Source organism: Mandrillus leucophaeus, unplaced genomic scaffold (assembly GCF_000951045.1).
Source record: "Mandrillus leucophaeus isolate KB7577 unplaced genomic scaffold, Mleu.le_1.0 Scaffold190, whole genome shotgun sequence".
NCBI lineage: Eukaryota > Metazoa > Chordata > Mammalia > Primates > Cercopithecidae > Mandrillus > Mandrillus leucophaeus.
In genome coordinates, this window is record NW_012101921.1 from 4,505,737 (window position 1) to 4,522,508 (window position 16,772).

The following is a 16,772-nucleotide window of genomic DNA, read 5'->3' on the forward strand; positions in this document are numbered from 1 at the left end:
GCTCAAGGTTCTTGAATATGAAAGCCTCTATGAAAATGTATCATACATAAATATAATGCTTTCAAGGACTCCGGATCTCACACTGCCCAAACAGTACTTCACTCATCACCAATACCCCTTCAAAGCCCATTTGTGGCAAATACTCCATTTTGCAGCAGATTTGCATGATTTACCTAGGATCCACTGTAAATCATTCAGATGATTTACAATAGAAAAGTGCCTAAGCTATGAATAGATCTAAATGCAGATTGGACTGGAATCCAGCAGCTCTTCTGTACCCTCTAATAAACCCTGAACACACTCCCTCTGTCTGAAGTGTGGCCACACGCGGCAGCCCCCTCTGAGCAAGGACAGCAGCCCTCCTACGGACAGCTGATACTCACCCTTATCCTAGAGAAGGTTGGGGCAGGGCCCTAGGCGAGGTGGCACTTATTCCTGCTATGTGAGGAACAATGAGGCCAAGTCAGAGGGGTTCACACTAACCTGTAGCATTAGAATGGCAGTGGGGGGGCCTCACTTAGGCCCCTCTTGGAATGGCTGATACCCAAGGCTGCCAGGTATTCTAGCCTAAAATGTAAGGAGCCCACCACCAGAGGGGAAATCCCAGTTGTGGATGGACTTACCAAAATTACCACCCAGGAACCTCATCCCCATCAAGAGGTCTGGGGAGGTGAGCACTTGTCCTCCCTGAGACTCCACCCAGATGGACCACAGAAGGATCATGTGGGCTTGCCAGTGAAGAGCCCAGTCCCACATCCTGTGCTGATGGACTAGGAGGCTAGGAGCATGGGAGTATCCAGAGGACAACTGGACTTTTCTTCTTAGCTTTCAGGGCTGGCTGTTTGGCTTCTGGAGGACCTCCCGCTGCTGAGTATACAGTCCAAGACTAAGAAAATGGTCAAGGTTTTATTCCATTACAATTAGAGCTGGTTTTAGTGTTCTCTTGAGCCCAGACAACTCTTCCATGGTTTTGTGGCCCAGAGGCTGAAGGTGTCACAAGAAGCCCACAGAGAAACAACATGGGGGGCTACATAGTGGACCCTGAATTCTTGATGATTCAGTGCAAGATACAGCAAGTTCTCTGTGCACTTCCAGCAAATGCAAACACTGCACTTTCAGCAAATGCTTCAAGTTCATAGTGTGGCCCCGGTTTCTGAAGGTCTAGGGTAGCGGGTGGAAAGAGTCAGAAAAATCTGCATACAAATCCCAAGTCTACATTAAGTACCTTGCCTCTCTGAGCCTGAGTTTCCTCACCTGTCAAGAGTTAAGACTAATGCCCACCTTGTGGGCTGGTGTGAAATATTTACATATGTAAATCCTTGGTCTGTGCCTGGCTTACAGGAGGTGCTCCTTAAGGGGAGCTGCTTCTCTTTTATTGCTGTAAAACTTATCAAGGTTAATCCACATGAGATGTTTATCCAGGGGGACACTGGCTTGGTTGATGGGACACCTGAGTTCCAGGCCCAGTGTGGCCCTAACAGGCTCTGGAATCACCTCTTGCTCCATTCTCCCCAAAGAGGGAAAATGAGGGAGTTCACCCGTGCTCTCATAGAGTTCTATCAGCTCTGAAATCCTACATTCTCCTCGCAGAGACAAAGTATACATGGGCCGTGGAGGCAGAAAGCTTAGGCCCAAATCTGGTCTCTGCCATTGACTGAATTAATGTCTGGAAGTCTCAGTTTCTCATCTGTAAAATGGGGTGTGAAAAAGCCGATGCACTGTAATGCACATGATTGGCTCAGAGTATCTATTCGAGGTTAGCTCTGGTTACTTTGGTAAATACAGACTATGGGGGCCTTTTTTTGTTTGTTTGTTTAGATGGAGTCTCGCTCTGTTGCCCAGGTTGGAGTGCAGTGGTGCAGTCTCGGCTCATTGCAACCTCTGCCTCCTGGGTTCAAGCGATTCTCCTGCCTCAGCCTCCTGAGTAGCTGGGATTACATACATGTGCCACCACACCTAGCTAATTTTTATATTTTTGGTAGAGACGGCTTCACCATGTTGATCAGGCTGGTCTTGAACTCCCGACCTCGTGATCTGCCCGCCTTGGCCTCCCAAAGTGCTGGAATTACAGGCATAAGCCACCATGCCCGGCCTTATGGGGGCCTTTTTCCAAGCATTTTCCTGGAGAAATGCTGGTGGGAGGGGAAGACATGATTCTCTTGACTTAGACTTTGAAACTTTCTGCACATAATTGGCACACGGCGTCTCCCCTGCACATATATCCTGAACACCTGTAGCAGGCCCTGTACTGGTTCTGGGAGGATTGTCTACCTGGACGAAGATGACACTTTACTACAGAGAGTCCCCACCGAGTGGGGGAGAGTACTCTACATTGGCAAGACAGAAGTAACTGCGAAATGAAGGTTCAAGTGTCAAGCTGTGGGAACAAATGAATTCTGCCATTTAGGGGAGTATGGTTGATTTCTACCTTGAGCAAATCAGTTGTCTGGGGTCAGAGGGTCCAGAAGCAAAGAAAGTAGATGGAGAGGGGGAGTGTCCCTGCCTTTCATTTTCTATACTGGAGCTCTGAATGAAAAGAGGTCCCCAGAGAGAGCTTAGCCACCTGGGTGGGCTCCTCGCTTGGCCCAGGGGTGATGTCACATCCCAGGCTGAGCTTAGATCCTCAACCAAACAGCCACCTGTGCCTGAAAAGTCTTTACAGGAGGCCCCAAATTTTAGCAGGGAATGTTTGTTACCACCTGAAATGCAGGCTTTCCTCAACCTGCTGGTCTAAATAAACTGTAAAGATAGTTAACTCCTGTCATAACACTACAAGGCACTCTCCAGCAAATAGATGAAAACAATAGAATAGGTGTGAAAAAGGAATGAAATCAGCACATTTTATCCATTCCAAGAAGCAATCCCCAACCCCCCTGACCCACTTTTCCCTCTGGTGAGTGGCTCCTTGTTACTGATGATTGATAGGGTGACTCACTGTCATTGTATTCCTTAAAAGTCCATGACAACAGCAGTGTCCAGTATCAGAGGACCCAACTGTAATTTAAAATACAGGCACAGCAGCCTGCAAGTTGAACTTTCGTCCAGAAATGACAACCAACAAATGGTATCTACTAATATTCCTCTGAAATGGCTTTGGGTACAGGGAGGGGAGCCAAGCCAACCAGACAGGGTGAGTTTACTCAGAGCCAGAGGACAGAATATTGACAGTAATCCAGCTTGTTACCACTGCTAACCAACTGTCAAGAATTCAGAAATATCACTGTAGAATTCACTTAACCTTCTTCAGAAATTGGCCCTAACCGACCACCAGATTCCCAGAGTCCTGCCTATATCCAAGGTGTGCTATCAATGTAAATCATAAACTCTCATATTAGAAAAGCAATTTTTTGTGGGGGGACAGGGTCTCACTCGGTCACCCAGGCTGGAGTACAGTGGCACCATCACCACTTACTGCAGCCACGAACTCCCAGACTCAGGTGATCCTCCTGCCCCCTCTCAAATAGCTAGGACTACAGGCATGCACCACCATGTCTGGCTAATTTTTGTATTGTTTTAGAGATGGGCTTTCATCATGTTGCCCAGGCTGGTCTTGAACTCCTGGGCTCAAGCAGTCCTTCTTGGCCTCCCAAAGTGCTGGGATGACAGGCATAAGCCACTATGCCCAGCCAAGTTCTTTTTGCTGAGAGACTTTCTCATCTTTTTTTAAAAAAAGTCTAACATCTCTGCCCACCTCTGTACAAACCTCTTTGTTTGCTTGTTTCAAGGCAGTTGCCTTGTATATATAGGATCAGTACTGTGAACTGAAATGGTGCTGAGACGCTTGGGTTCTTATCTGCTTACTGAGTCAGAGACCCAGCAACTCCTCATTAGTTCTTGGTGAGAAGTTAGCTCCTACGGTTGTAGGATTGCCCTTGACACAAGGGTTGTAGTTTATAGAGAGTCCTCAGATGGTTTTAAGACCCTCAGTGCAGGGGCCCAGCCCTGATAAGTCCTTTTCTAATATCTACCCAGATGCTGTTCAGCATACACAGTACTGTGTGCTTAGCAGAGAATACCAAGACATGAGGTAGAATCTCTGCCCCCAAAGACGTTGCAGTCTGGTTGTGGAGATGTAACAAAAACACAGGTAGAACTATAGCAGACACCGTAAAATACAGCCCGGTGCTATTTTTATTTGTTTTGTGAATCTTTCAAATTTACGCCTTCAATAGAATGAGAGATACTCATTCTACTGAAGCACTGAACTCCCAGGAATTACGATACAATATGGTGGGTGCCAGGAAAGAGGCACCACGAGAAAGCACCAAGAGTGACTGCCTGAGGAAGGTTTCCCTAGAGGCAGTGGTGTCTGACTTTGGTCTTAAATAGTAAGAAGGGCACTTTGAGTCTGTGGAGTAAGAAAAATCATGATGTGTTTTGGGATCAACAAGAAGTTTGCTCTGGCTGGAGTGTAAGAGTGTCTGTGGTTTTGCGGTTAGGGTTGGGGAAGGGCAGGAAGATGAAGTTAAAGAGTTATGAATGGCCATCGAGACCATGCTGGTTAACACGATGAAACCCCGTCTCTACTAAAAAATACAAAAAAAACTAGCCAGGTGTGGTGGCAGGCGCCTGTAGTCCCAGCTACTCGGGAGGCTGAGACAGGAGAACGGCGTGAACCCAGAAGGCAGAGCTTGCAGTGAGCGGAGATCACACCACTGCACTCCAGCCTGGGTGACAGAACGAGACTCCATCTCAAAAAAAAAAAAAAAAAAAAAGAGTTATGAATGGCCAAGAATACTGTGATGAAGAGACCAGCCTCTACTGTATGGCAATGGCGAGCCATTGAAAGTTTTTGAGCAGTGGTGTGGTCAGGTGTACCTTCTAGAAAGATCACTCTGCCCACAGCATAAAGGGTAGATTGGAGTAAGGGAGAGCTTGAAAGCAATGAAGTTCCTCAGAGGTCCAGCGTGGATCAATATCCACTTGGAATCATCCATTTAGGAGTTAGTGAAGACCTGAAAATGGAGAAGAGGACATCGAATGGATATTCCCTGAGAGTTCCATTCAGCAAACATTTATTGAGTGCCTCTCAGATGCCAGTCACTGTGCCAGGCCCCCAGGATAGACTGAGATATGACCTAACCCTGCCCTGGAGGGGCTCACAGTCTAGAGACAAGCAAGGGACGATCACCTGGTGGTGTGTGATTGGCACAGCAGAGGTGTGGGCAACCCTTGGGGGCAGGGAGTGGAGGCGGCTCACTGGGGAGAAGGCACAGTATGGAGGCCAGAGAAGTCAGCAAAGGCATCACAAGGGCAGGGAGTCTAACCTGGGTGCTGAGGGATGAGGAAGACTAACCAGACAGACAAAGAACTGGAGGTGAGAGAGGCACTCCACCCCAGGGGAGCATGTGCATGTTTGAACACACAGGAGACATAAAGGAACAGATGGGGGCTGTGATGAGGTTGGCCTGACTAGAGCCCAAGATGCGTATGAGGGAGTGGCAGGAGATGAGGCTGTGATAAAGGCATGGGGTAGGTCACGCGGGGCTTTGCCTGCCGTCCCAAGAAGGTGGGACCTAAGTCAAGGTTTTCAAACCCTGTTTAAATGGCAGAATGCTTTGGTCAAAACTTTTTAGCCAGCACCCCAATTACAAAACAGATAAAAATGATACAGCTTTAAACTAAATGTGAGACTGGTACTTCCTCTGTCTTGGTCTTCCTCATCCCTCCAGGCCACCCCTGAAGCAATGCAGAACAGAGTTTGAGAACCACCTGCAGCAAGTGAAGCAAGTGACAGTGATGCAAGTAGGGGGATGTGGCACTGAGAGGTCTCGAAGGGCAATGCTGTGGTTCCCAAGCTTCCAGCTTTATTTCGAAAGTGACAGATACAGAAGTGCTTGGTACCTAAGAGGTACTCAGCTTGCGTATCTGAGTGTATGTGTATGTGTGTGCTGCATTTGATGGGTACTGCCCTGGGAAGGGCAGGGGTTAGCAGTCAAGAATATTGAGTTTTATTTTGGACAAAAAAGATTAAAGGTATTTTCAGAATACCCACAAGCAGAGATGTAGTAGGCACTTGAAAATGTAGGTGTGAGCCCTGGGCAGTGGTGAAAGCTATAGTTACAGACTTAGGAGTTATTGGTGTATAGGTGATAGCTGAAGCCATGGACATCAGTACAATTGCCTAGAATTAGATGGAACATGATGAAAAAGTAGGCAGAGCCCTGAGGACCACTGACAATTAAAAGACAGGTCAGAGAAGAGAAGCTACAAAAGGAGACTGAGAGAGACTGAGAGAGATGCCAGGAGAGGAAGCAAGTGAAGGCAGAATTTCAGAAACTAGGTAAAGAAATAGAAAATAGGCTGGACACAGTGGCTCACATCTGTAATCCCAACACTTTGGGAGACCAAGGTGGGAGGATCGCTTGAGACCAAGAGTTCAAGAGCAGCCTTGGGCAGCATAACAAGACCTCGTCTTTATAAACGACAACAAAGAAATAGAAACTAACCATACGCTTAAACATGGAATTGGTATTATTAGTTTGGTTGCCTGGAAATGAAAAAGGAATAAACTAAATGTGAGAATAGTGCTTCCTCTGCCTTGGTCTCCCTCCCCTAATGCATTTTGTTGGCACAGCATATTCCTTTTAAAATAAATCTGCAGCATACCGATTTTTTTCCAGAAGTACAATCCCTTTAATATATAAGTATAGATTAGTCTAGCAAAATAAGAACAACTGAGCTCACAAGGTAAACAGTATCACTGTTGTTTAGTGGAACTTCTCCCTCTTCTCTCCAGGAATAAATGAATTCTCTGAAATTTCTGCTCATCAGTCAAAGTGTTACATTCAATTGAGTATTCATTCTGAGTTTAAAATAATTCTGCAATGGAATGCTTAGAAAGTTGTGCTTTGGCAAATTGAAAATAATTTTTCTAAAGTGATGGGCTAATTTGAAATCCATATTCCTTTTCTTGTTTTGATTTGTGCAGCTGAAATTGTAAAGCATATTCCTCTGTACTGTTCCACCTGTGACGTGTTCTCTCCCCTGGGGATACTGGGGTCTTCTAAAACCATTCATTATGGGGAGGGGGAGATGCTGGCACGGCTCAGTGAATGAATGGATGATGGACTATTTTCCATCCTAACTATTAGTCCACATCTTAAAGGTGTCTGTATTCAATGAACTGAAAAAGAAAACAAACTCCCGAGTAGTTAGAGATTAAAACTACTGCCCAGTCTTTCTCTTTCTCGTGGGTACAGTGTTGTGCACAGAATGCTGCTCTCTAAAACCCCATCATAGCAGCTGACTCTGTAAAAGCTTCTTGGGAAAATCTTTTCAAATGAATAAGCAATAGAACATGGCTTTTGAATTCCCAAAATCTCAGATTTTTTAGATTACTCAACTTCTGGATTTAGTTCAGTGTCTCATCAACTATTGACTGAGTGCTTACTATGTGCTAGGCACTGAGAAAATGTAGTGAATAAAACATTAGAAGATCCTGTTGTCATGGAGTATGCATTCCAGCCAGAGAAGACAGGGCAATAACAAACAAGGGTACAGTGTGTGTCCCTGGTGATAAGTGCTAAGAACAAAAATGAAGCCCAGCGAGGGACTGGAGAGTGATGGGACAGGGGCTGCGTTCTGGACAGGGTGGTTAGGGAAGGACAGGCAAACTGAGAGCTGAAGGAAGAAAGAGATGTTTAGGCAGAGAGTGCTGTCACATGCTTAGCTGCTGTCCCTTACAGCTCACCCCAACCAAGGCATGTGGAGATGCATTGCTTTGTCAATGCAAGGATCAGCCCAACCTAGAACCCTGTAGCCTTGTGAACATGATGATATGCAGCTTAGACAATAGCTGTTAAAAACCGACTCTTCAGGTGTTACTGTGAGACAATTTTTTGCAGGTGACTTTTAAATAAAACAGCTTCCATTATTCAAAAATCCAGAATGGCAACCAGCTCTTAGAAATGACTAAAATGACCTACCAGCATTCCCTGTTGTTGTCGTTTTTTTTTTCTAATGGAGACTTCTGCTGTCCTGCTGAGACCGTGTATTATATCTAGTTTCACATAAAAATGAATTTTTGCTGCTAAGTTTGAAAACTGCCTGAAAATAGCAATTAATATTGTAAAAGCTGACAGAACCTTAAGTGTAGTGGCATGATTGGTGCTGCTATAATTATGTGCCTGCGTGTGTACAGGCCGATGTAAACACAGTATAAAAACACACTTGATGCCCAGGACAGTGTAGCCGCATATTTTCTTACAGGTAAGTGAGGGTGAAGGGGAGAGGGAGAGAGGATTGATAGAATTTTTAGAGCACTGTTAGGTGGTGTAGAGCTTTCTAATCTTACATCAGTATAATCTTTCTGATTATTTTCACATTCTGCATTTGATCCTCACAATTTGTTGGGGGGAAAATGGCAGGGCAGGCTTTGTTCTTCCCATTTGATGGATGAGAAAACTCAGTGGATCAGCGAGGATGGGTTAAGGTTCTTATCTACAAAATGGAGAGATTGGACTACATTATCTCCAAGGTTCCCTCTAACTCAAAAGTTCTATGATGATTTTCAGATTGTCCTAAGGTGACACAGCTGTTTAATGGTGGAGACTCCCCTTAAATCCAAAGTCCTTTCTGCCACAGTTCCTCCTTATATTCTTCAAACCCTTCACTGCATGTTAAGTCATCTGTAAAATGCAATGTCTACTGTACAGGGTTGTTGAGCAGATCGTTGAGGGGATTAAAGGGAGGACTTGTGAAGCACCTAGCACAGTGGTAGCTATCATTATCATTGTCATCACTGTTACTAATAAGGAGACATGTAATTAGTGGAGAGAGCATTGGTGCTGGGGCTTCTGATCATTCACTGACAGAGTTGATAATACCTACAACACAGGGTGGTTTAAAGACTAAAGGAGGGTTGGGTGTGGTGGCTCACACCTGTAATCCCAGCACTTTGGGAGGCCGAGGTGGGCAGACCACCTGAGGTCAGGAGTTCGACACCAGCCTGGCCAACATGGCGAAACCCCATCTCTACTAAAAATACAAAAAAAAAAAAAATTAGCCAGGCGTGGTGGACTGTGCCTGTAATTCCAGCTACTCAGGAGGCTGAGGCAAGAGAATCACTTGAACCCAGGAGGCAGAGGTTCCAGTGAGCCAAGATCACGCCACTGCACTCCAGCCTGGGTGACAGAGTGGGACTCTGTCTCCAAAAAAAAAGTCTAAACGAGATGATGTTTATATGAATGCCTAGCCCAGTGTCTGACTACACTATACCTACAACATAGGGTGGCTTAAAGACTAAAGAAGAGGATATTTATATGAATGCCCAGTGTCTGACTACCAGGTGCTCAAGAAATGGCTGGCTGGTGTGAATGATAAACCACCTTTCATAAGAAACTCAGATATATTTTCATGATTCCCTCAAAACCTAAAGAGGCATTTCACAGAGGTGAAGTGTAACCTTGAGAGTAACAGAAGCATATAGCCATCTTTATTTACAAAAAAAGAAAAAGAAAGAATATTCTGAAGTTTGGCCATTCTGTACACATCTGAGAGGGAGGAAAAATCCACGTGTGTCCAATAGTTAGCAAATGGTCATTGTGAAGTTTCATGTCAGATGGTCTTCTGAAATCCAGTACATACTTTATTCAGGTCCTCCCATTCTCCCCACTGCAACAATCACATAAGATTGTGTGGATTATTTAGAAAAGCCTGTTTACCCTCATTATACCACTTTCTTTGAAAAGCAATCATGTGAATACTATGAGGAACTGCTTTGCTATAGTGATGACCATTATGAAGGATTCAATAAAGTTGGAAACCAAGATCCTGGAGCCTCTCTCTGACAGCGTGGTCACAGAAAAGGCTAGGGGCAGGACTGAAATGTGAAAACTCTCCAAGAGAAATTATGGTTACTTGTCTCTATGAAGGATTTCTTGGTACTGAATTTTCAGGGCACAATAAACTAGCAGATGTAAGCATCTGTTGTCACATGCCCCGGGACTGTGTTGGGGAAGTGTTGGCATGTGCTAAGGAGTCACAAGGTGAGTGGCATTGCCCTGGACCAGTTATTCTAAAATCTAGTCAATGGCTTAACCCATTGGACCTGAGACAATGCATATTGTTCGGAACACCGGCTTTCAACCACATTTTGTTTTTTATAAGCATTATTTGAAAAAGATAAAACACAGCAACTGGCCATTTGGATGTGAAATCTATTTTTTTTTTTTCTTATTTGATATATATCTCTCCTGGAAATTTTTCTCATTGTGAATGCCCATCCTGCGTAGACATCTCAAGAACAATCGAGTTTTTCTACTTGACGGCAGTACATTAAATGCTTTGACCAATGTCTGTTATGTTTGGTTACCTTCCAGTTTTAAAATGTGTGAATTTCCTTTTTACTGTTCTAGGGGAAAGCGATGGTATTTGCCCCACGCCGAGGGAATACTTTAAACCAGTTTTGCAATCTAGCTGAAAAAGCTGGTTTCTCTATCCAAAGACATGAAAATTATGATGAACACATTTCAAACTTCCACTCCAAGGTTAGTTTTCTGCTTGTGTTAGATAACACTTTAATCCGCATTGCATTTTGAAGAGATCATGGTCTTTTTGGCAGGTAACCTAAATATTTGATTAAAGTACTCCTTAGGTGTGTTGCTTCTGAACAGCTATTTGTATCTGATTATTTTGTGTGGTAAAGCCATCTTTTATCTTTGCATGTCTAGAAGGATTTTACAGAAACCGTTCCTGTTTACTCCTTTCTCTGAAACAAACTAATCTTTTCATTCATAATAGACTAATTTGTAGGATGCAAGGGGAGGTGACATAGAATGAATGATAAACATGCATTTATATTTTAATGAAAAACCTTCAGCTTTTAAGTAGGTTAAATGCTTAGCCGTACTGAAATAAATAGAAGGTGAATGTCTAATTGTATCATGTTGGACTGTAAATCTTTATCTCTGTTTGCTTTATAGCTGGGTCAGTTGGCAGTTTGAGACTGTTAAATCTCATACAGAATTTCACAGTTGTGGGGTTATATGTCAGATCGAGGCGCTACAAGATTTAGGTCAAAAGCACTTATCTGAGAGTGATTTCTAAGCCTGCTTACATAAAGCAATGTTATCAGCCTTTTTATTATTTATAGGTATAGAGCAATATAGGACACTGAGAGGCGAGTATTTCACTGAAAACTTTTTAGGATTCTCACATTTGCTAATACATGTCATAGTGACTAGTATAATATGTATTATTTCAGTAATTTTGTGCCTTACGGATATCTCCCTTCACTGAGCTAGTCTGACCTTGGCAAGAGACTTTAACTTGTCATGATTTCACAAGTTGTAACTGCAGAAAAATAAAGGCCTGACCTTAATTTTCTCCTGGGACAATGTGAACAGCATCCTTTATTGCCCAGGACTATAATATAATGTAGAAGTGTGTTGGCTTTTGGAAAAATATATGCAAAATTAATCTGATCTTCCAAGCAAGAGAAAGAAATTCTCACTTTCTGGAAATGAACTTATTTATTTGAATCTTTAAGGTTCCATTTAGTCTCTGGGGAAAAATGGTGCTTTGTGAACTGAAAGAGTTAAATCACGTCCTCTCACTGGTGGAGTCAGGCCCGTTGCTCACAATCAGAAAATAAAAACAGAACGGTATGTGATTCAGTCTTAGCGGCCTAGAATGATGTTTTCCCCTTTTCAACCCCTCCCCCTAAAAAAAGCGGGGCTTTACCTGGTAGGAAAAGGGTCCCTCCTGGCTCCCTGGATTCCTCCACCCAAAGGAATAATGTGGCTTTCTCTCCAGGGTCGGGCTGGAACTACAAGGATCAGCTGACAGCTGCTTCAATGTCGTGCCATTCACTTTCCCCCTAGAACAACAAATGCTTTTAGTTTCCCAGTGACAGCTCAGGAGAGCAAAGGCGTGGGTTTCTCCACCAGCAAAGATGTCCAGCATTGTGCCTGATACCCTCTGTCTCCTCCCTGAAAGATCTGAGAAGTGTTGGGACATGCCAGGCACGCCCATCTCTCCTTTGTCTAGAACTTTAGAGTGTTAGCGCCTGGTGGCCAGCACACCTCCTCTTTTTATTTCCAACGTTGTACACTACCCCTGCTAAGCGAAGCACATACATCTGGTCATAATTGCTGAAAAGTCAAATTCACAGTTTGCTGACATTGGTACATCGGTCTAAGAAATAGTTCTCTTCATTGTTGGGGGTGGGGAGAGTGTAGAACCCTTGGAGAATATTCTGCAGAGGTGGCATATCCTGGATAAAAGGTATAAACGGGTGCCCAAGATATATATTTTTTTAATAACGAGAGCGGTTTCAGCTGGTGTGGTATTCTGCTTCCAGCAAAAGAATGCCTCTGGTCCCTCCTGTGCCTGCTTCAACAGCAGGGATACTGTGTGCTGACCGGGCTGGCACGTGCAGTTGTGCTCCTTTGCAGGAGAAGGAGCTCGCCCAGAGGCTGGAGCAGTGAGCCGCGGGCCACGCTGGAGGGAGCGGGCAGCGTCGCTGCTCCTCGCCCAGCCCCGTGCCCTGCAGCAGGGCGCGAAGGCGGAGGCCCAAGGCAGCACCCCTGCCCACTCCAGCCTTGCCCGCCCGCCCGGGGCTCCGGGACGCGGCCGCCGGGAGCCTCCACCCTGGCGGCTTTTGTTGGCCGCGTGCTAATAGCCAGGGCTTAAAAGTTTTCCATCTTGAGCGGCAATCAGCTTTCTTCCTCTCCATCTCTGGCCAAAGCCCCCTCGTCCCTGGGACGCGCTGCTCCCCAATGGAGGAGCGGCGTTTTCCTTCAGGCTGCGTGTTATCCTCTTAGCCCTACTGTGTTGGAATAGAGCGTAACCAGCTGGAGGACTGTAAGACGCCTGATAATGCCGCTCTTTTCCGCTGTCCCGTCTTAATCTTGTTACACAAATGGTCGTGAAGAGATTCATGAATTTTAATTTTGCCCTCTGCATTAGTGCCTCGCGTCACTCATACACAGCTGCCTTCGAAGCCGAGTTTTTCACTCCTCCTCTTACAACAGGGGAAAAAATTAGTTACTTGGCAGTAGTGCAAGGTTAAAAAAAAAAAAAAATCTACAGATTTAGGCAACCACCCATGAAGCTGATTAACAGTCAGTGATCAGGAGGAACAGCTTTGCCTCTTAAACTTTTCACCTCTCATTGTTAACTGTGAAATTTTATTTCCGTTAAAAAGCAAGCCTGTAATCAAAACGGTGCCATTCTGCACTTTTCTGCCAGTGCTTTTGTTAAACTGTGCCCACACCATGCAGCCAGTGCGCTCAGGAACCAGGCAGCCAAAGGTGTAGTATGTTTTAAAAATATTGCTTTTCAGTCCATCCTTGCAAGGGGAGAAAAATAAAACACTTCCCTCTCCTCCCCAGCCTTTTGGTCTCCTCAGGGCTGAGAATGAAATTCATTGCCCTCATAGTGTGGTTCAAAACCTTTCGGATAGTTAGATAGCAAATCGTTTTGTAAGGTAGAGATGTGACTTCGAGATTACAGCTGGCTTGACACTAGTTGGTAAAAATACTCTCATTCATGCAAATGTTCTTTGAAATATAATTTTACATGCCGTGGTTTTTTTTTTTTTTTAAACTTTCGCAAAACCACCCTGAAGTGTTTTTCTGTATTTTTGTACATTGCTCTGAAAATAGGCTTGGGCTGGGCTGTGAAGTCAGTACATTGTGTTAAAAACACGGCCATATTGCACTTCTCCTTATCTATTCAAAATGCCACATTACAAGTGGCTGGTGCTTCTAATCTGTGTGGTGTGCTGTTGATAATTGTGGATACTGTAAAGGGTAAACAGTCTGAACTCCACTCCTGCTGCTGCTGTTCACGCCGTAGTAAGGCTGAGCGTGTTACATCCAATTATGAAGTAAAGCATAATGCTACTAATAGCAGCTATATAATTTAGTTTAGTCCTCAAAGACCCTGTTTTAACCCATGAAATTGAAAAATTGTTTTATTCATGATTTGCTTTTTGTTCATTTTCTTTCAAGGTGCCTTTTGATATTTGTTAAAATTGTAATTATTAATTGGGCAAGGAAGTACAGCCTGGGTAAATGGAATTATTCTTAAAGCTCATAACATTCCCCCATCGAAGCAAGTATTGGCTAAGCGCTTTGTGTGTGCTCAAGTACCCTCACGTAACAGACTTGCTTGATTCCGAAATGATCCGGGGCTGGGTTATAGTGTTGCCTTTGAGGGTTGTCAGCTCTTCCCCATTGTGGAAAGGTCTCACAGGCAAGACGCGGCTGGCCCCTGGCCCCTTTCAGCAACGAAGCCTCTGCTTTGGCCTCCAGAGGTCAGCACAGAATCCAAGTTAAAAGTGATTTCTAACCCATATTTACAGAAGAATTATTTATCCCACATATTACCTCAGGGACTTTATAAAGAGCTCATTTGAGTCTCTGTATATTAGTGCATTGTGAGTGAGTAGGTCAGCTGACTGCCACTGAGTAATCAACTTTCCCTTATCCCCAATCCCTGAGGAAAGAATTGAGCTAGCTTGGCCCTCTCTTCCCTCTATAAAATACTTCAATGGGCTCCCTCTATCACTAGGGCAACTGGCAACAAAGGTATGTACAGTTGGGAAGTCCCGGTCAGTGGGTATGGACGGGGAAGTTGGTGAAGCCATTTTCTCGGCATTTTCTAAAATTAGACTAAATAGTAAGGTTGGAGGACCTGTGTTTAGGCTTAACACTCTCACTACTTTGGTAGCAGCAAAAATCCACAAGAATCTTTCTAAATAGACAACAAATCATCTGTACACAGAACAAACTCCATCTAAGAAAACAGAATGAAGTCACCTCAGTGACTGTACCCCCGTCAGTTCTTGGGAGAGTGGATTAGAAAGTAAAGGCTGAATTAGCTTTACGTTCCCCAGCGGAAAAGGGGAAGTGGGCTCATGACTCCCGTCCTTAATAGTGACAGTCTGTCCATGTCACGGTTTGGGAATATGATTCAGAAGGAACGTGCACTTCGAAAAGATTCAAGTTAACATGCCCCAGAGGGACCACCCTGGGAGAGTGTGATGTTGAGGCCATTCATTTTGCTTTAGGGTGGGTGGGGTGGGTGGTGTTTGACTAATTTAAACAATAAAGGAATTGGCTCCATGTATAATTAAAAGAAATATTTTTTATTATTATAATCTAAAAAGGAGTTAATAATTGGCTCATGAATTCCAACTTCAAAAATATTAATTTTGTCTTTATAAATAGCAAATTATTAGTTGCTAGGATAAATGTAAATATAACTTTAAAACTATTCCAGCTGAATGAAGAAAAAGTGTACTTTAGACGTGAGAAACCTGACTGGATTTTAAAATCACAGAAAGCTCCTCAGAACCTCCCTGCGCAGTAGCGACAGGAATGTCACTAGTCTAATTGTTGGAATATGTTCTCCTCAGAGAAAAGAATTTTTGAGTGACTTATTATTAATGTTAAAACCCCTAAGAAGCACCTGGAGAGCCTTTGCAGCGTCTTGGGCCCCACAAGCCTTTGCCTGTGCCCAGATGTTGCCACAGACTCCAGGCAGTGATGTGAAATGCCCACCTGCCTGAATAGTGTGGCATTGGTCAGAGGCAGAGGGTACAGAGAGCAGAAACTTCTGTGTCAAATGACCACTCAGGTGACGATGAATGAGCCCCAGCTCTGCCTTCAGTTAAGTGCCTCACAGTTTATAGAGGTCAAAATGCAGCTGGGGTATTTATGAAAGAACGCCCTACCCACCCCCACCAAAAACAATCCCCATATTAATGTATAGAATTGTGACACTAGTGCCACTGAGAACAACTTTGAGTTGCTTTTCTGTGATTTATTTTTCCAGAACTATATATTTTGGTGTAAAAGTCATGATACTCAACATGAATAATGACTGGTAAAGATCCCTAATTGGAGTCCCCTTACCTTTTTTCTTCCCATTATTGTTTTCAGTTGAAAAAGGAAAACCCGGACATATATGAAGAAAACCTTCATTACCCGCTTCTGCTTCTTTTAACCAAACACGGATAGAAGATTAAGCTTCTCAAAGACGAAGAAAAATATCAAGTGCACAGGGAATATTTTTACAAAAACAGCAATCTGTAATGGGTATAATCGCCTGCCTGCCCCCTTTGCAGCATTTCACGTGTGGGCTATGGCCTCCACCTGTCCTCACCCACGTTATTCCCCAGCTGCCCTCTCCAGCTCCCTCCCTGCCTCTTTTTACACTCTGCTTGTTGCTCTTCCTGCCCTAAACCTTTGTTTGTCTTTAAATATGTATAAACTGCCTATCTGTGACTTGAATTTGACTGGTGAACGACCTATTTTTCCCTCTAATTGAGAGAGAATTTCTTTTGATAATACCCATCCCTCCTTAAATTTTTTTTTTGGGGGGGGTCTTTGTTCTGTTTTGGTGGTGGTAGTTTTTAATCAGTAAACCCAGCAAATATCATGATTCTTTCCTGGTTAAAAAAATAAAGCATATCGTTTTATCTCCCTCCAATTAATTGTATTAAATCTGCCATCCCATTCTCTATCCCTGTCTCTCCTTTTTTTCCTTTTAAACAGTATTTTTTTTTTCCCTATAGATGTATAAGAAATGACTACATCAGCCCAAAGCCTCATAAACTGACCGTTTGTCCTCTGGACACAATAGCGTGGCCAGCCCTCTGCTCCTCCTCCCCAATTATGTGTGATTAGTCTCAGTGTGCTGTGTCAAGGAGGGGGAGTGTGCTGAGTGCTTATTATCTGTTTAGGTACAAGAAGAGCACATTTAGGCTCTGACTATGAATGAAAAGTGAGCCTTTATCAGGGCTTAAATCTGACTGCTGC

General features: G+C 44.0%; 1 protein-coding gene across 1 annotated transcript in view; it reads left to right on the top strand.

Moving 5' to 3' along the window:
- CAMKMT (calmodulin-lysine N-methyltransferase) overlaps positions 1-16,443 on the top strand; it is a 406,998-nt gene extending 390,555 nt beyond the window's left edge. The window contains exons 10-11 of the mRNA XM_011978214.1: positions 10,359-10,490; positions 15,894-16,443. Of these exons, the coding sequence (XP_011833604.1) occupies positions 10,359-10,490; positions 15,894-15,971 (210 nt within the window). The 3' untranslated portion in view covers positions 15,972-16,443. The remainder of the gene's footprint in view (positions 1-10,358; positions 10,491-15,893) is intronic.
- The last annotated feature ends 329 nt before the right edge of the window (positions 16,444-16,772 follow it).